At 42.9% G+C, this 19,332-nt stretch overlaps 1 protein-coding gene across 5 annotated transcripts in view; it reads left to right on the top strand.

The window, feature by feature from the left end:
* The window catches only part of Bbs9 (Bardet-Biedl syndrome 9), a 370,311-nt gene that overhangs the window by 49,413 nt on the left and 301,566 nt on the right, over window positions 1-19,332 (top strand). Inside the window, exon 1 of one of the 5 annotated variants that reach the window (XM_045135894.1) lies at window positions 15,121-15,267. The exons of the other annotated variants lie outside the window; for them this stretch is intronic. Within the exon in view, the coding sequence (XP_044991829.1) occupies window positions 15,195-15,267 (73 nt within the window). The 5' untranslated portion in view covers window positions 15,121-15,194. Of the gene's footprint in view, window positions 1-15,120; window positions 15,268-19,332 lie in introns of those variants that run through there. 5 annotated transcript variants of the gene reach the window in all.

Genomic DNA, 19,332 nt, shown 5'->3' with positions numbered 1-19,332 from the left:
AGCAGCACCAGCTGGGGATTAAGTGTTCAAACTCACGAGTCTATGGCGGCCACTTTACATTCTAACCATGCGCTCTGATTTCCCTTCGCTGGAGGACGGCAGTGGTCAGGGCAGGGTACTTGTTTCATTCGATCACTTGTCTTCTTATCTTTTCTCCGAGGAGACTAGGCATCTTTAGTGATCTGTAGTTTTTATTGGGTGTCTAAGGAATAATTTATAAAATATAAAAATCCTTTTATAAAACTTCGGGTCCTTAGTCTTCACAGGCAAGGGCCTTAACCACTAAGCCATCTCTCCAGCCCAGGAGTGCCTTCTTGAATGCCTTCACTTTAAGGTCATAATTTAACAAGGAAAAGCTCAAGGTCATAGAGCATATGCTTGGGAGGTTAAAATGGTGGCACAGGATGCTTCTGGGCATGCTCAGCTTGGTCTTGACCATATTTTTAAAACCAATTTTAATGTCTTTAAGCATAGAGAATTAGTGCTTTTATATTCTCTGTTAAGTTCAGCATGCAAAGTTTTTATAGTTCCTTTTAAAAACATTTTTATTTATTTATTTGAGCGGGGGAGGGAAAGAGGCAGAGAGAGAGAGAGAGAGACAAACAGACAGACAGGGAGGGTGGGAGGGAAGGAGAGAGGGAGGGAGGGGAATGGGCATATCAGGGCCTCCAGCCACTGAAAACAAACTCCAGATACATGTGCTACCATGTGCATCTGGCTTATGTGGGACCTGGAGAATTGAACCTGAGTCTTTGGGCCTTACAGGCAAGTGCCATAACCATTAAGCAACCTGTACAGCCCAGGTGTTTTTTGGTTTATTTTTGCTTATTTGAGAGTGACAGACAGCGAGAGAAAGAGGGAGGGAGGGGGGGGGGGAGAGAGAGAGAGAGAGAGAGAGAGAGAGAGAGAGAGAGGGAGGGAGGGAGGGAGGAGAGAATGGGCGCACCAGGGCCTCCAGCCACTGCAAATGAACTCCAGACGCGTGCGCCCCCTTGTGCATCTGGCTAACATGGGTCCTGAGGAATAGAGCCTCAAACCGGGGTCCTTAGGCTTCACAGGCAAGTGCTTAACCACTAAGCCATCTCTCTAGCCCCAGCCCAGGTTTTTATAATTCTGACTGCTATTATTTTTTGCTGTTTCCCATTCACATTTGCTTTTAATCCCTTAAATATTGTCATTTTGACTGTGAGGTCATTTTAAAAAAATAATACTTTTTTCCAGCCAAGGTTGTTTTTCACTTTGTTCCTAACAACTTCCATGAAAGTAGACAATACACCATGCTCATAATCTCCTCCCACCACTCCCCTTCCCCCTCGTTGGATCTCCTCTTCTTTCCAACTATTTCAATGCCATCATGTTTTTGCCTTCTACTATACAAGTCTTGCATAGGCAGTATCAGCTGCTGTGAGGTCATGCATATCAAGGCCACTTTGTATCTGGATGACAGAAGAGTAAGCACTCCTCCCCTTCCTTTGGCTGTAACTTTTTTTTTGTTGTTGTTGTTGTTACTTATTTTTTTTTTTATTAACAACTTCCATGATTGTAAACAACATCCCATGGTAATGCCCTCCCCTTTGAAACTCAATTCTCTATCATATCCCCTCCCCCTCTTAATCAGTCTCTCTTTTATTTTGATGTCATGGTCTTTTCCTCCTATTATGATGGTCTTGTGTAGGTAATGTCAGGCACTATGAGGTCATGGATATCCAGGCCATTTTGTGTCTGGAGAAGCACGTTGTAAGGAGTCCTACCCTTCCTTTGGCTCTTACATTCTTTCTGCCTCCTCTTCCGCAATGGACCCTGAGCCTTGGAAGGTGTGATAGAGATATTGCAGGGCTGAGCACTCCTGTCACTTCTTCCCAGTACCATGATGTCTTCTGAGTCATCCCAAGGTCATTACCGTCTGAAAAGAGAAGATTCTCTACCAAAAGTGAGAGTAGCATTAATATATGGGTATGAACATTAAGAGAAGTGCTGACTGGGCAGTTTGATAAGCATAGTATATACATTTAGCCAGACAGCAGCAGATGTTACACCCCAGGGCTCATGAGTACTCATGTTGTAGGTTTTCAGTATCAGGGAGGTATTCCCTCCCATGGAGCGGGCCTCCAGTCAAATTAGAGGGTGGTTGGTTTCCACCATGACAGATGTGCCACTACTGCACCCGTTGGCTCATTTGGCCTGGATGGCCAATTATAAGGCTTGCAGTGTCTACTGTTGTGTTCACTGGTGATTTCTGTCTCCCACTGAGCTGCATGAAGAATGGCTTCTTCCAGCTGGTCTACATGGAGGAGGTTATCAGCTCAGTTCCAGCAGGGTTTCTCAGTGGCCTTGCAGCCTAAGCATGTGGAGTCTTCAGCAATAGGGTCTTACCATCTATTCCTGGTAGGAACCCAAGGGCCTTGCCAATGGCCTATAATGTTTTAGGGGTATCAGAGACCCCCTGGCCAACAACTCACTGGAAGAGGTCATAGTTTTTGTAATGTTATCCATGGGAGTAATGTGTTTCTTCAAAAATTTGGGTTTCCTTTTGTCAGGTACTTGGTGGTATTTCCAGTTTAGGAGCACATCATAGTAAATTCACATGTCTATTTTCATAGCTGTCCATAGAATAAAGTTTGTCATCAAACTTGCATGAAGTTTATGAATTATTATTATTATTAGTTTTTTGAGGTAGGGCCTCACTCTAGCCTAGGCTGACTTGGAATTTAACTATGTAGTCTCAGAGTGGCCTTGAACTCATGGTGATGCTCCTACCTCTGCCTCCCGAGTGCTGGGATTAAAGGCATGTGCCACCACGCCCAGCTTTTTCTTTTCCTTTCCTTTCCTTTTTTTTTTTCCCGGGGGGGGGGCAGGGAAGTTTATGAATTCTTAGGAAAGAATTTTCTCCTTCATCTGGTTCCAAGTTTTGGGGTGTGTGCTTTATTTTGCTTCCTCTTTGGCTGGAAGGGTTCTATTCTGCATTCTCCTATTAGCGGTCAAGTTCTTTGTTGTCTTAGCATTTTATGTGGGGGATGGAGACAAAGTAAGGGTAAATTGGAGCCCTTATGAATGCTAGTCCTTTTTCATTCTTGCCTTCCCTGTGTATCAATTAAGACCATGAAAATGGAAATTTATGGTAAGGTTATCTGGTTTAGGAAAATGTCCTAAGGGCTCTGTTTACCTTTGTAGTGTCTCTTTTTCATTTAATTTTATTTCTGTTTTCTTTGTGTCTTTTTGGCAGAGTATTGATCTACTTTAAAATTCTGCTTTTAACAAATATCTTATTGAATACTTTTGTGGAGAATTGGTATTATGTATTCTCCTGTTATTATAAAATAAAATTTTATGACTTGTTTAATTATATCTTTGCAAGCAATTAATGAATTCAGTGAGCAACTACATCAAGTTTCACTTGTCAGTTGAAATATTTAGTACACTGCATTTAAGTGTGATGTTACTTACAAGCTTATTACATGCATTTCTAAGCACAGGCCACATTACATTTACAATCAGAAGGGATTTCAGGCTGGGGAGATGGCTCAGTAGATATGATGCTTGCCACATAGGCTTGAGGACTGGAGCATGGATCCCCAGAACCCAGTAAGTGCTGGCTGGGCATAGTGGCCTGCAGGTAGCTGCAGCAATCTGGGATGGAAATGGGATCTCCAGGGCCACGGTGTAGCCTGACTGGTTCAGCCCTGGGTTGTGACAGCTGGAGATGAGAAGGTGGCTGGGAGCTTGCGTCGGCTGCTGTCCTGCTCTGTGTTCTCCCAAGTCAGGACTTTCCTCGCCGCGATTCTTTCCTCAGGAGCACACTTCTTCTTGACCATCTTAATTCTCAGAATGGTTGCTGTATTTGGATTGGCCAGCACTTGTTGAACTCTACCTGTTATTTTTTTTTAATGCGAATATGCTGATATTTAATTGCTTTAAATTACAAGAATGGCAATCTCTCATGGTTCAATTAGAAATTCATCATATTTTTACACTTTGTATATAATTTCATAGTGGTAGACTTTAGAAGGCAAAGAGATTGTTTTGGTGTAAGAACAGGTAGACACCACATAGCAATGGTCAGAAGCTCATCATTAGGTCAATGTCCCATCAAGAGAGGCAAACCCACCAACCTTAGCAGTCAGTCTAGCAGTCCATGCTACTCAAATCTGGCAAAATTCAGGCCAGAAGAGGCACTGGAGAGTTCTAGGGGGGTACCTAGAATGTTCTTTCTTTTTCTCAATTTTTATTAACATTTTCCATGATTATAAAAAATATCCCGTGGTAATACCCTCCCTCCAAGTCTACCTGTTATTGACTTTGAAGTCTTTAATTTGGTTCTGTGGGTTTTTTTGCTTGTCTATGAGAAGACACCCTCGTGGGCTGCTCTTTGTTCCTCAAACCTCTTGAAATATTCTGTTTGTTTTTCATCTTGTTTTCTTAATTTCCTCTTGTATGGAGTTGTGGCTCAGCTGATCTTCAGAGCATAGAACAAAAGCCAAGATGTCTGGAAGTTTGCTGTTTGATTACCTTTCTTGTTGCTGCTTCAGCATATCTGACAGAGCAGCTTCAGGAAGGAAGAGACTTGCAGCTTCCACGTCTGGTTACTTCGGTCTCCTCTGGCAAGGAAGGCCTCACGCAGGGGCATGAAGAGCCTGACATGTTGCGTTGGCAGTCGGGAAACAGCAGAGTGGGCTGGTGCTCAGCTCACCTTCTCCTTTTTATGATCCAGCGCCCAAGCCAAGGACTGATGCTGCCAGTTAGGGTGGGTCTTTCTACCTCAGTTCACCTAGTCTAGAAACTCCTCCCAGACATGCCCGCAGGTGCCTTTCTGTGGTAGTTTTAAATCCCATCAAGTAGGCAATATAGTCATCACACTTGCTTAGGAAGAGTCACTGGAAATATGGGAGTATTATATAGCTGTGCATGTCTTTTGCATTCATAAGTGGTGCAGGATGTGCTAGTATGTAAGGACTCAAATAAAGCCCATCCGATAGTGAGTAGTAGAAGCCATCAGCAAGGGACAGGGTTTTTTTTTTTGTTTTGTTTTGTTTTGAGGTAGGGTCTCACTCGAGCCCAGGCTGACCTGGAACTCACTCTGTATTTCCAGGCTGGCCTTGAACTCGTAGCGATCCTCCTATAGCTGCTTCTGAGTGCTGGAATTAAAGGCATGTGCCACCACACCTAGCAGCATGAGGAAAATTTTGTTTTCTTTTTCTTTTACTTTTTCTTTTTCTTTTTCTTTCTTTCTTTCTTTTTTTTTTTTTTTTGGTTTTTCGAGGTGGGGTCTCACTCTAGCCGAGGCTGACCTGGAATTCACTATGGAGTCTCAGGGTGGCCTTGAACTCACGGCGATCCACCTACCTCTGCCTCCTGAGTACTGGGATTAAAGGCGTGTGCCACCATGCCTGGCAGGAAGATTTTTAAAAAGTAAATTGCTAGCAAATTTGAAGCCAGCCTGGGCTACATATTGAGACTATCAAAAACCCTAAAGGAAAACTTCACATTAAGTTCTCCTACACATCACAGCGTTTGATTCTGTCCCCCAGCCAGCAGAGGGCGCCCTTGCTTCATGTTAGTTCCCTACTTTTCTAGGATGTGTTAGGGCCAGGATTCAAAACCTTGTCACCCCGTCTTTCAGTTTCAGTGAGTCTGGTAGTGGCTGTGAAGAACCAGAATTGTCACAAAGTGTGCTCGTTTTCTTCACCTGGGCCTGAGGAGGATTTAGAAATGGTTTTTCTTTGTTCCTGAAAAGGAAAAAAAACTTTCTGTGCCTGTTTTCTGAGGTGTTTTAGAATAGTGGTTCTAAATGATTTGGCATGGGAGAATTCTTCAAAAGTACTTAGAGCTGGCATGTAATTGCAGTTGTCAAGTGTTTTTCCGTGTTCAAGGTTTCAATGGTCTTAAGATAATGAACAAAAGATGAATTAGTGGATTTTCCATAAAGTTAAAACGTGTTTGTTTAAAAGGTTAGAGGTACCATTGATACTTCCTGCTTCTTATTGCTTTTTGAAGAAAATTTTGGTGACGTAAGTCTGATTTAAAAAACAATATCAGGGCTGGAGAGATGGCTTAGTGGTTAAGCGCTTGCCTGTGAAGCCTGAGGACCCTGGTTCGAGGCTTGATTCCCCAGGACCCATGTTAGCCAGATGCACAAAGGGGTGCACGCGTCTGGAGTTCGTTTGCAATGGCTGGAAGCCCTGGCGCACCCATTCTCTCTCTCTCTCTCTCTCTCTCTCTGCCTCTGTCAGTCTCAAATGAATAAATAAAAATGAACAAAAAAAATTTAAGAAACACACAAAAAAACCCAATATCATCACAGGCCATTCGTCACAGTCGACAACATTACAATGGTCCCCAGTAGTTCTGAGACAGTATAGGTCTGTGACGTTCAAGAGCCCAGGAGCCACTGCTTGAGCAAATGAAGGTGGAAATATTGAACTGGACGGTTTCCGGCTCCATGGTCACCTCTTTTCATTTTCCTTTTGACAGCCTTTTTCTCTTGTAGCCAATGGAGAGGCTTCACCATCAAATTGTTTTATATCCAAGATGTGGACAAGTGTTAGTGATCTGGGAAGTTGGCTTGATTCTCCCTGCGCAGCATGGTACACTGGAGGAGGGCAGCGTACATTCTTACCAAGTTTCAGGCACTGTATTGGGTAGTTAATTTATATTCTCTCTTTGAGTTTTAATTGCAGTTCCCTTTGAATTAAGGGTTGTTTGTTTATTTCTCTTCTATTGATTGTGGTAGGGTCTCACTCTAGCCCAGGTTGGCCTCGAGCATGCAGCAGTCCTTGAGCTTCAGCCTCCTGAGGCATGTGCCACTGTGCCTGGCTGGCCTGAAATAAGGTTTTATTTTGTACTTGCAAACATAGACTCAATGAAATTAAACTACCCAAGCTCACTTAAAAAAAAAATTTTTTTTTTTGAGGTAGTATCTCATTCTAGCCCAGGCTGACCTGGCATTCACTCATTCTGTAGTCCCAGGCTGGCCTGAACTCTCAGCAATCATCCTCTCTTTGCCTCCTGAGTGCTAGGATTAAAGACTTGGGCCACCATACCCATTCCAAGCTCACTTTTCTAGGATGTGTTAGGGCCAGGATTCAAAACCTTGTCACCCCGTCTTTCAGTTTCAACGCTATTGCTTTTCTACTACTGGCCCTCTCTTCATGCTTGGTTCTCTTCCCACAGCTGCTTGATTTGTTCTTTTTTTTAAAAAAATATTTCACTTACTTATTTGAGAGAGAGAAAGAGGGAGGTAGGGAGGGAGAGAAAGCAAGAGAATGGGTGTGCCAGGGCCTCCAGCCACTGCAAACGAACCCCAGATGCATGCGCCCCCTTGTGCATCTGGCTTATGTGGGTCCTGGAGAGTTGAACCGGGATCCTTTGGCTTTACAGGTAAACGCCTTAACCACTAAGCCATCTCTCCAGCCCTTGATTTGTTCCTTTATGATGCATTGTTCTGTTCTGGGGCCAGGGACAGTTAGAGAGGATGTTAAATGTGCCACCGCTTTGTGTATGCCCTCCGGTCGTCATCTCTTGTGTTGCCTTGAAAAAGGCCACATCTGTTCCAAAAGTCACTAATGCTTTAAGGTTTGATCTGAGAATTTTTTTTTTTTTGGTTTTTTGAGGTAGGGTCTCACTCTGGCCCACACGGACCTGGAATTCACTATGTAGTCTTGGGCTGGCCTTGAACTCATGGCGATCCTCCTACCTCTGCCTCCCCAGTGCTGGGATTAAAGGTGTGCGCCACCACGCCTGGCTTTGATCTGAAAATTTTTTATAGGTTTTGTAACTGCTGATGAATCTAAGGGTAATTCTGCTCACCTTCACGTCCACTTTGGGCTCCACAATTCATTCTGTGTCTTTTCTTTTTCCTCGTAATTCATTCTTTTTTGGTTAAACAATTTCCCTCTAGTTATGCATTTGCTTGTGGTTGTTCTCCCCATCCTTTCTGTATTTCTTTGTTTTTGGTTGTTTGCTTTTCAAGGTAGGGTCTCACTCTAGCCTAGGCTGATGTCCCAGGCTGGCGTGGCAGTCACAGTGATCCTCCTACCTCTGCCTCCAAGTACTGGGATTAAAGGCTTGCACCACTGTAGCTCCAAAAAAAAGGGAAGTGTTTTTTTTTTTTGGGGGGGGGGCCATGTTCTTTTGAGATCAATTGTATTTGGTATTGCTATAGTGCTTGGTATTTCTATAGTGCTGTGTTCAAGGGACTAGCTGGCCCGTGCTCTTCCAAATTCTCTTTGCCTTACCTCTCATTGCCAGAGGTATTTTGGGATCACAGACACGTTCATGTTCATCACTACTTTGCAGATGTGGATGCCGCTAGGGATTGAACTGGAGTTGGCAGGCTTGTAAGCAAGTGCCTTTAACCACTGCTCACCTCCCCAGCTCCCTGTTTGTTTATTTATGTTTAAATAAAAAAGTTAGGCAACCCTTCTATACCTGAGCCCCACCACCAACCGCACAAAATTTTTGTGCTTTGCCATACAGCAGACACGGCCAGGGGTGGGGAGAACACTTTTCCCGCTCTGAAGGGTTTCTCACATGGGTGTGGCAATACATTATCGATTGATCATAACAAGTTTAATATGCAGCACAGAGCTTTCTTATTTACTTGTTTGATATGCTAACTATTTTAACATGAAGAGAGTTAATACATGAAAAGAAAGTATTTTGCTTGTAGAGTTATTTCTTTTGGGGACTGATATTAAATAAGGATTATTTGCACAAAATGAAAAGGGACTTTCATATCTCTATGTGTTTTTATATTTTTAGGAGTATTCTCTGGATTTCTTGATTATCATGATTGGCTACTGAGAATGTTAACTCATGTTGAAGCTAGGTTTTTTTAAATGTACCCCAACTTTATACTCATCCTTTAAGCATTTTTCTTTTTGATGAACGAGCAGAAAGGCATGACTTTTTCTGCATGAAATCATCTGTCTTTTCTCTCATGTATTACTTGGGGGAATCAAAACTATGAGCAGGGGGAGAGAGGGTAAGAGAGGAAAAGAGGAAGAGACGGGAAGAGAGAGAGGAGGGGAGACAATGGAAGCAGCAATGTGTGTGTGTTTGGGTTGTGAAGTTCCAAGATCTCATTCCATTCCCACATACAATTTCAGCACAATCACAATCTACTTCTTAGGTGAATTTGTTATCACATTTGAAAAATTGCTTTTTTGGTAAAAGTAAACTTGAAGTAGGCAGAAAATTATTTTGAATCCTCCAGTGGTTCACACAAACTCATGTTCCAAGAGAGTTCTCCAAGTTTAATAAAGTCTTAAAAACCCTTGATTTTGGCAAAGAGAATGAATTTCTTTTTTAAAATTATTGTTTGGGGGCTGGGGAGATTGCTCAGTGGTTACAGGCGCTTGCTTGCAAAGCTTGTTGGACCCGGGTTAATTCCTTAGCCATTCATGTAAAGCCAAACGGGCATTTATTTGCAGTGGCAAGAGACCCTGGCGTGCAAGTACAGTCAATACAAGTGAATGTACGTGTACAAGTAAATACATAAAATATTATTTCAGTTATTTTTAAAATTTATTAATTGAGAAAGAGAAAGAGAGGCAGATAGATATGTAGAGAAAATGGGTGCACCAGGGCCTCCAGCCACTGCAAATAAACTCCAGACACGTGTGCCACTTTGGCATCTGGTTTTATGTGGGTCCTGGGAAATAAAACCTGGGTTCTTAGACTTTGCAGGCAAATGCCTTAATCTGAGCCATCATCTCTCCAGCTCTGTTTAATTTATTTTTTAAAATCAGGGTTAGATCATCTCTTTTCTCTAAGCAGATTTCTCCTCAGTTGTAAGTTTTTTCACATAATTTGTTCTTTAAGGAGCAGGGTGATCTTGTAACAGTGGTTATCACTCATTGGATGCTTCCCATACATGAAGAGTGTGCATGTTGGTCACGTCCAGTCCTTAGGAGCAGCTGTAGTATCCACTTCATTGCATTACTTTACACGGGAGAAAGCAGTGCTCTGCAGAGTAAAACTGGATGCAGCACACTGCGCCTGCAGACGTAGCCTCACGCCAGGTCCCCGTGAGCGTTCTTCTTCACCCCTGGTGTCTCTCCCTCGTCTCATGCTTCCCCCGGCCCCTCCAGACGTAGTTCTTTCATAATCCATGTCTCAGTGCGTGGGATTCCATCTGGCTCTGCTTCTCTGATTACCTGGCAAGCGCTCAGACTGAGGACCATGTGCTGTCTTTGGTCCGAGGCTTGTCCTGATTCCTGCACATACTGTTAATCAGGCCTTTTAAGCTATTTCAGTCTGTCTTTAGGCTTACATTGTAGTAACATGGGATTGCTTAACTATCATATCCATTTATTTCCAAGGGTTTTCTCTCCTAATACCAGTTATAAAATTAGTATTTATACAGGTTTGTTGAGTGAAGAATGCTATTTAAAGCTTCCATGGTTGTCCTACTTGGGAAAATTACTCGCTATTTCTGGACACAGGGGACACTATAACATTTAGGATTTTCTTTTAAACTCTAGCATTTCATCCATATTGAATCCATCACATATAATGTTAATAATTTCTTTATAATATGTTACTTTGTTCATAGTTTAGGGGAAAATAATGTGATAATTAGCTTAATGAAACACACAGTAGTGGCCTGCATAAGGCAATTAAATTTTGCTAATAAAATGAGATGCAGTAAAATGTCAAAAGATAAGTACATAAAAACAGCTTGTAGACCTGATTTTTATTTTCCCAAGTCTTAGTTTCATGAAGGTATTTACTGAGATATCACATGAACACTAGTTGAGAATTTATGTAAATTTCTGTGTTACCTAATTTAAAATACTAGCTACTTTTAATTTGACACGTACTGTATTATTTGCTTAGGTAGGGTTTTAAGATTTATTTATGTATTTACTGCTAAGGTTTTAAATTTATAATATCAGTGTGTATTAAGGTATCATTAGTCATTAACTGAAGTGTTCAATTAAGAACAGAGTAATGAGGGAAACTATTCTTTTAAAAATAACTTTTATTTCTTTATTTTAATTTTATTATCTTTTTTATGTGTGTGTGTGTGTGTGGGGGGGGGGGGAGGGAGGGAGAGAGAGAATTGGCACACCAGGGCCTCTAGCCACTTCGTTTGAACTCCAGATACGTATGCTCCCTTTGTGTGCATGTGCGGCCTTGTACACTTGTGTCACTGTGCGTCTGGCTTCCGTGGGACCTGGAAAGTTGCACGTGGGTCCTTAGACTTCCCAGGCAAGTGTCTTAACTGCTAAGCTATCTCTCCAGCCCTCTAACTTTTATGGATAACCTCCATACATATACCTAATGTACTCTGCTCATAATCACCTACTGCATCCCTCCTTTGTTCTCTCTCACTTCTCCTTCCCCTACTCAACCCTTTCTTCTTTCCAGCTAATCTGTATTCTTTTGTTTTTTTTTTCAAGGTAGGGTCTTATTGTAGCTTAGTCTCTCCTAGAATTAACTATGTAGTCTCAGGGTGGCCTTGAACACGGCAGTTCTCCTACCTCTGCCTCCCCAGTGCTGGGATTAAAGGTGTGCACCACCACACCCGGCTTAGTCTGTATTCTTTTTTTTTTTTTTTTTTTTGCTTTTTCAAGGTAGGGTCTCACTCTAGCTCAGGCTGACCTGGAAATCACTCTGTAGTCTCAGGGTGGCCTTGAACTCATGGCAATTGCCTCCCCAGTGCTGGGATTAAAAGCGTGTGCCACCACACCCGGCCCGTATTCTATTTTGATGACTTTTTTTCTCTTTCTCATGTGGGTCTGTGTAGGTAGCAGCAGCCCCTGTGTGGTCAGGAATGCAGTGAACACTTTGTGTCTGGAAGACAGCATTCCAGAGCACTCCTTCCCGTCCTCTGATTCTCACGTTCTTTCCACCACCTCTTCCGCTGTGCTCCCTGAGCTTTACAGGGTGTGACAGAGATGTCGTGCTTGGTGCTGATCACTCTTCTCAGCACTTTGGTGAGTTTTTATTTGGGGGGCGGGTTGGGGTCTCACTCTAGCTCAGGCTAACCTGGAACTCACTCTGTAGTTCTGTAGTTCCAGGCTGGCCTTGAACTCACAGAGGTCCTTCTGCTTCTGCCTCCTGTGTGCTGGGATTAATGACCTGTGCCACCATGCCTGGCCTTTGGTGAGCTTTGAGTCATCCCAGTGGTCATTGTTACCTGAAAGAGAAACTTCTGTAACCACAAGTGAAAGTATCATCAAGATGTGGGCATACATAAACATTAAGAGGGCAATTTGGTGGGTATAAATATATCCACTTAGCCAAAGATAGCAGAAGCTCTCCCTCCCCTCAATAGAGTTTATGACTTCCTCAGCCATAGAATTTTTATTTTATTATTATTATTGTTATTTGTTAGAGAGAATGAGAGAGAGAGAGAGAGAGAGAGAGAGAGAGAGAGGGAGGGAGGGAGGATTGGTGCATCAGGGGCTCAGCCACTGTGATCAAACTCCAGATGTTTGCGCCACATAGTGGGCATGTGTGGCCTTGCGCTTACCTCACCTTTGTGCATCTGGGTTATGTGGGATCTGGACAGTTGAACATGGGTCCTTAGTCTTCACAGGCAAGAGCCTTAACGGCTAAGTCATCTCTCCAGCCAGACATGAATCCTCCTGTAGAGCAGCCTCAAATCCAGTTGTAGAGCAATTGGTTTCCCCCACAACAGATGTGCCACTGTTGCACCAGTTGGTGTATTTTGCCTTGCAGGCCAGCTGTGTGTCTTGCAGGGTCCACTGCTGGCTAAGACTTTGATGACTTTTCTCCCCCAACAGGACCCTTTCCAGGGCCATGGCAGGGAATCAACAGGGAGGAGCCTTCTGCCTTAGCTTCAACTTGATTTCTCAGTGTCCTGCAAAGCTTGCTAATCTTTCATTCAACTAATCATCAATCATTAACTGTTAAGTGTGGCAAAGAGTAGTGTGCATCTCAGAAGAGTGAGGGTAGTTTTATTTCTATGTTACCAAGGAGTAAAAGCACAAAAGTCATATTTCATAGCCAGTTTACAACCCTGAAAGCTGTAGAAATTCATCTGTTAGGTAGTGTATATTGGATCCTCTAAATGCTTTCATATCTTACTCAAACTACGCATGTCTTAGTTCATTTCTGACTTAAGTTTATAGTGGAGATTAATGAGTGACTCAATTTTTTAAGTAACAATACAGTCATTTTTTTCTGTGCCTGTATAAAAACAGGAAGTTCTGCGGACTTTTGAACTCTTCTGTTCCTTTTTATCAGTCTTGATGTTTCCCTTCTGCCTTTTTGACTTACCTGTACAGCTGTTTTTTTTTTTTTTCTTTTCCTATGTGTTTTTCAGATTTGGAGAAAGACCAAGTGTTTTTGACCGTTTCATGCTGAACTTCAGTATACGCTTGGCCATAGGTCAAGTTTACATTTCTTCACTTGTAGTTTTACCCAGTGCACAAAAGAAATAGGATCACAGCGCAGTTCAGAAAACAGAGGATGTTGAGTAGAGACGGTGGTTTCTCACGCGTGCTGCTCCACTGCTGCTCTGTAGAATCCACAGGCGAGAGGGACAGCAGAGCACTGGAGGAAACGGCATCCAGAGCCTCTGTTGTCGTAGGAAGGAGTGATGGGAAATGCTCTGGGCCATGCACTGTAGAGAGAACCTGTGAGCATAACTGTGCACACGCTGCTACACTCCTTTTCAGTGAGCAGCCCATAATGTAGGAAACTGCTCATCAGTTCAACATGGCATTCATTACTTCTTAGTGCATTGTATTAAAGCTTTCACTGTCTGTACGTTTATTTTTTTAAATTTTATTTTTTGTGGTAGGGTCTCACTCTAGCCCAGGCTGACCTGGATATCACTATGGAGTCTCAGCGTGGCCTTGAACTCACAGCAATCCTCCAACCTCTGCCTCCTGAGTGCTTGGATTTGTACTTTTATTTTTTAAAATGTATATCTATTCACATGCAAGAGAATGGAGAGAGAGGTAGATAATGGGTGCTCCAGGGCCTCCTGCCACTGCTAGTGAACTCCAGATGCATGTGCTACATTGTGTGCCTGGCTTTATGTGGGTACTGGGGAACTGAACTTGGTCATTAGGCTTTGCAGGCAAGTGCCTTAACAACTAAGTAGTGTCTCCAGATTTTCACTGTATGTTTTAGCATTGGCATATTAGACACCCTACTAAGTGTTCATTTCACCAGGCTGCTATGTGAAAGCAGGAAGCATCCTGCTTCCTTCCTTTATCCCCACAGGTAGGTTTTATTTTTGCCTTTGATAAAAATTGTTTGAAGAATCCTTTTAAATGACCTTGATAGGTTCTTTCTCAATTTCTTCCCAGATCATATAAATATTTAAAATTACAAGTTATTTTTCTCTTCTGCTCAAGATTAATAAGATAACCATCTAAATTTTGATGAAATTTTCAAATTTCTTATAATGCTTAATTAAAAGTTTTAGGTGGGTTGGAGAGATGGCTTAGCGGTTAAGGCACTTGCCTGTGAAGCCTAAGAATGCTTGTTCAAATCTCTAGGTCTCCTGTAGCCAGATACTTAGTGATGCAAGTATGCAATGTCACACATTCCCACAAGGGGGCGCACCCATCTGGAGTTTGTTCACAGCCGCTAAAAGGCCCTGGTGCACCCATTCTTTCTCTCTTTCAAAAATAAAATAAAGAAGTTTTAGGTGTAAGGTTTTGGAAACATTATTACAATTTTGATTTTTCCACTTACTACTTTTTCTTGTCCTGCTGTTTTGTTAAACTTGGTCCACTGTGCTGTGGATAACTGCCTCTTGTGTTTCTTAGGTGTCCCTTTGTCTTTCAGAAATGCCCCCTCCTTTCACCTCTCATTCCTTTCTTCCCATCCTTGGTAATGGGTGATCATGAAGCCTTTCCTAGGACGCTCACTGTGAGGAAGCTTGGATTTTCTCTTGGTTAATGTTTCACATTACATGGATTTTGTGTTAATATGTGCTGTTCCCTCTGTGCCTCCCCCCCCCAAGGTAGGGTCTCACTCTGGCTCAGGCTGACCTGGAATTCACTCTGTAGTCTCAGGGTGGCTTCAAACTCACAGTGATCTTCCTACGTCTGCCTCCCAAATGCTGGGATTAAAGGCGTGCGCCACCATGCCCGGCTTGTGCTGGTTTTTTTTTTTGGTTTTTCGAGGTAGGGTCTCACTCTAGTCCAGGCTGACCTGGAATTCACTCAGTAGTCTCAGGATGGCCTCAAACTTATGGTGATCCTCCTATGTCTGCCTCCCGAGTGCTGGGATTAAAGGCGTGCGCCACCCTGCCCGGCTTGTGCTGTTTCTTGAATGGAGGTAAGTTTTGTCTCCACAGGACTCTGGTGTAACAGAACTAGCTCCTGGGTTGACTAGTGGCTCTGTTCTGTCACTCTGCAATTCTTTGATGTCAAATTCTCTAAGCTGTATGTGTTTTGGATTCTTTGTGTATTAAATGGAAATATTGTCTTATTTTTAGAGTTGTTGGAGGTGATAGCTAATATGCTGGTTAAGTTTTCATCACAAGGCTGGGATTATAAAGGGTGTGCAAACAATGATAGTGTTACTTAATACTGGTGTCGCTCTGCATTTCTTGCAGCTTTGAGTGTAAGACGAAGCCGGCGGGAGGGATATGCAGTGTGGTCCATGCTAGGTCACTGAAGTGGCTCCTGGCGTCCCGTCACCTCCACCATGGCTTCCTGTTGCTTCTCCACGTACCTGCAAGGCTCTCAGGGCTCTCCTGGGCCATTCCTTCTGTTCTCACTATCTGTGAGGGAGGCTGTGGTATTCTGAAGTGGTTTCCAACACAGTGATTTGGAGGACTTATTCATTTATCTTTGAGTAATGTTTTGGATTGACCATGCATTTTTCTAAACATCAGTAGCCAAGACTTTAATAAATAAAGCATTTTTCACATATTTCAAATGCAAGGTGTGAGTCACATAGAATGAAATCCCAGCCCATCTGAACTGCAGATGAATAAATTATTTTGCCTAGCTCAGTTCACCTTACCAGATGTTATTAATGGAGCCCCTCTGTGCCAGGCGTCTCATCGCTGCTGGATTAACAGAGAGGAGTAAGAGAGCAGTTCTGCCTTAGTTTGGGGTTGATGAGAGACACAAAACCACGTCATTTCAGGGGGTGATTTGTCCTAAGGTGAAGGTAAGGGTGGGACTCTGTGGTATCCTCCGCAGAAGGTGACTGATGGCAGGACATAAATATCTGTCAGAGGAAAGAAGGGTTGATTGGCTTGAATCTTAGTTAGGGACCCAAATGAAGCTGGCTCCAGCATTTGTAGGAATTTCTTGCCTGCAGAGTTCAGAGATAGGTTGGCCCCAGGTGAGGGTTGATGTGTTGGCTCAAACCATGTTTTCCATGGCTCCTTGAACTATGTCCTTAGAAAAGCCAAATGGACCTTTGTGACCACAGACTTCATTCTTCCCATGACCCACTCTCCTGGAACGTGTTACCTTTTCTTCACTTCTAGCTCAATGTAGGGATTTGGTTTCCTTTCCTGTAAATTGTACCAACCCTTGAACTGTGGCTGGCAGGAACTACTCAGTTTACTTACGGAAGCCAGGGCCCACCCTCAGGTATAGAATGAGGTCATTGCTCCCCAGTCTTATGATTAAGCATGGGGGAAGGGAATGGGTGACCAGGAGGAAGGGGGCCAGTGTTTGCTAGAGTAGAGAAGAAAAGTCTCAGGGTGTCACGAGGTTCAGAGATACTTTGTGCTTGGAATGTGGAAGAAAGAATGGCTGTCAGGGAAGCAGCTAGCATTTCTTCTGCAGTTTCTTTTTGCACACACCTGGGCTGTACCAAATTATAGCACATCCACACCTGAACACTTTTTTTTTTTTGAGATGTGTATGTAAGCCTAATTGCTCTTTCTCTGAGTCCATATTGTGTGTGTGTGTGTGTGTGTGTGTGTGTGTGTGTAGATGCATGTGTGTCTAGGTAAAAGAATGTGTGTGTAGGTGCATGTATGTGTGTGTAGTGCAAGTATGTGTAGGTGAATGTACGCATGTGTGTAGGTGCATGTGTATGTATGTGTGTGTGTATGCACATGCTGTGTAGGTGCATACATGTGTGGATGTGTGGGTAGAGGCCTTAGGTCAACTTCATGTGTCTTCCTTGATCATTCTACTTTTGTATTACTGGATCTTTACCTGGGCCCAGGGTGGCCAATTCAGCTCGTCTAGCCGGCCGCCCTGCCTGCACCAGGGATTCCCTGTCCGCCATTCCTGGGTGCTGGGGTGATAGGTAGGCACGCTTTCACCTGGCACTTATGTGATGATGGGGCTTGACCTTTGGCCTCATGCTCGTGTGGCAAAAGAAGCATCTCCCCAGCCCCCTTTTTGAGACAAAGCCTTTGCATTCCTGGCTGAACTGAATCTCACTTTGTAGCCCAGGCTGGCCTTAAGTTTGGGCAGTCCTCCTGCATCAGCCTCTCACGTGCTGGGATTACAGGCATGAGCCACCACACCTGGCCTGTATGTGTCGTGTAGATGTGGTGGTGTCCTCCGTCTTGCTAGGGCTTACCTGTCACTGCTCCCTGCTGACAGTTTCTATCCCGTCCCCACTTTTCTCCTGGGCTGAGCATTCAGGCCCTGCAAACCCTCATAATAATGGTGTGCAATTTATTGCATCCCTTATGCTTGTCACACAGTCCCATTTTTAACTTTAGAACTCTCTTTTCAGCTTCATTGAGGTTAATTAACAAACAAAACTGTACATATTCAAGGCATGCAATGTGACTTTTTTTTGTTATATTTTTATTGGCAAGGAGAGAGAGGGAGAGAAAGAAAGGGTATGCAAATGAACTCCAGACACATGCAGCACTTTGTGCACCTGGCTCTATGTGGGTACTGGGGCATTGAACCCATGCCTTCAGGCTTTGCAAGCAAACACCTTTAATTTCTGAGCCACCTCTCCAGTCCCAGTGTGATGGTGATATATGCATATATACATATGCATATATGTATATATTCACATTGTGAAATAATCTCCACAGTCAAGTTAATTAAAGTAGTTGTTATCCCACAGTTACCTTTTGCAGTGTTAGTATGTTTTTCTTGAGGTAAGAACACTTAAGATCTACTCTCTTAGATTCCAGAGGTATGATGCCTTAGTGTTCACTGCAGTCTCTGCGCTGTCCAGTAGGTCTCTAGAACTTAACCTCTCACCGTGAAAGGTTCTTCCCTTTGGCTGGTATCTTCTCTTTTTGCCTTTTTCCTCATCACTGGTAATCTTTCTTCTGTTCCTTGTTTTTATGAATTTGAGTTTTTAAATTCCCTCTGGATGAGATAATATACTGTTGATCTTCTGCGTCTGGCTTATCTCACTTAGCATGAGCTCTTATGGCATGATATCCTTGACAGAAGTACACCCTTGACAGCATGCTGCCTTTTAAAGCATGCTGCCCTTTATAACATGATACTATTTATTTATTTAGCTTTGGTTTTTCAAGGTAGGGTCTCACTCTGGCCCAGGATGACCTGGAATTCACTCTAGTCTTAAACTCATGGTGATTGGTCCTACCTCAGCCTCCCAAGTGCTGGGATTAAAGTTGTGAACCACTATGCCTGACCAATAACATGATACTCTTTATAGCAAGATATCTTTTATAGTGTGATATCCTTTATAGCAGGATACCCTTTATAGCACGGTAGCCTTTATATCATAATATCCTTTATAGCGTGGTACCATTTATAGCATGGCATTCTTTATAGTGTGGTCCTTTACAGCAGGGTACTGCTTATAGCATGACATCCTGGAGACGTAGTCAGGTTACTATTAATGGCAGGATTCTCTCACCACTAATGTATATAGGGGGATTATTTCATTGGTTTTAGTTATGTTCCATGGTGACTAGTGACTCTGGGCACTTTGCATGTGCTTGTTGGCTTTTTTAGCTACACTAAAGAAAAGCATCTTTTCCGTCTTTGTTCATTTTTAAATGAGATTTTTTTCTTGTTATTTTGTTATATTAGTTCCTTATGTATTTCAAAGATTAAGCCCTTTTCATATACATGGTTTGCAAATACCTTTCCCATGATCTTTGTTGCCTTTTCATTTGTTCTTATGTTTCTTTGATGACATTCCATTTACTCACTTTTGCTTTTGTTGCTCATGCTTTGGGCATCTTATCTAAATAGTCATTGCCTGGCTGGAGAGATGACTCAGTGATTAAGGTACTTGCCAGCAAAGTCTAAGGACCTGGGTTTGATTCCTCGGTACCCACATAAAGCCAGATGCACAGAGTGGCACATGCATCTGGAATTTGTTTGCAGTGACCAGAAGCTTTGGCACACCTATTTTCCCTCTCTCTTCCCATTCTCTGTTCCTAAAATAAATAATCTTTCAAAAAAAGTCACTGCCAAT

This window comes from Jaculus jaculus, chromosome 16 (genome assembly GCF_020740685.1).
Source record: "Jaculus jaculus isolate mJacJac1 chromosome 16, mJacJac1.mat.Y.cur, whole genome shotgun sequence".
Taxonomy (NCBI): Eukaryota; Metazoa; Chordata; class Mammalia; order Rodentia; family Dipodidae; genus Jaculus; species Jaculus jaculus.
This window is presented reverse-complemented; position numbering and strand designations above follow the sequence as displayed.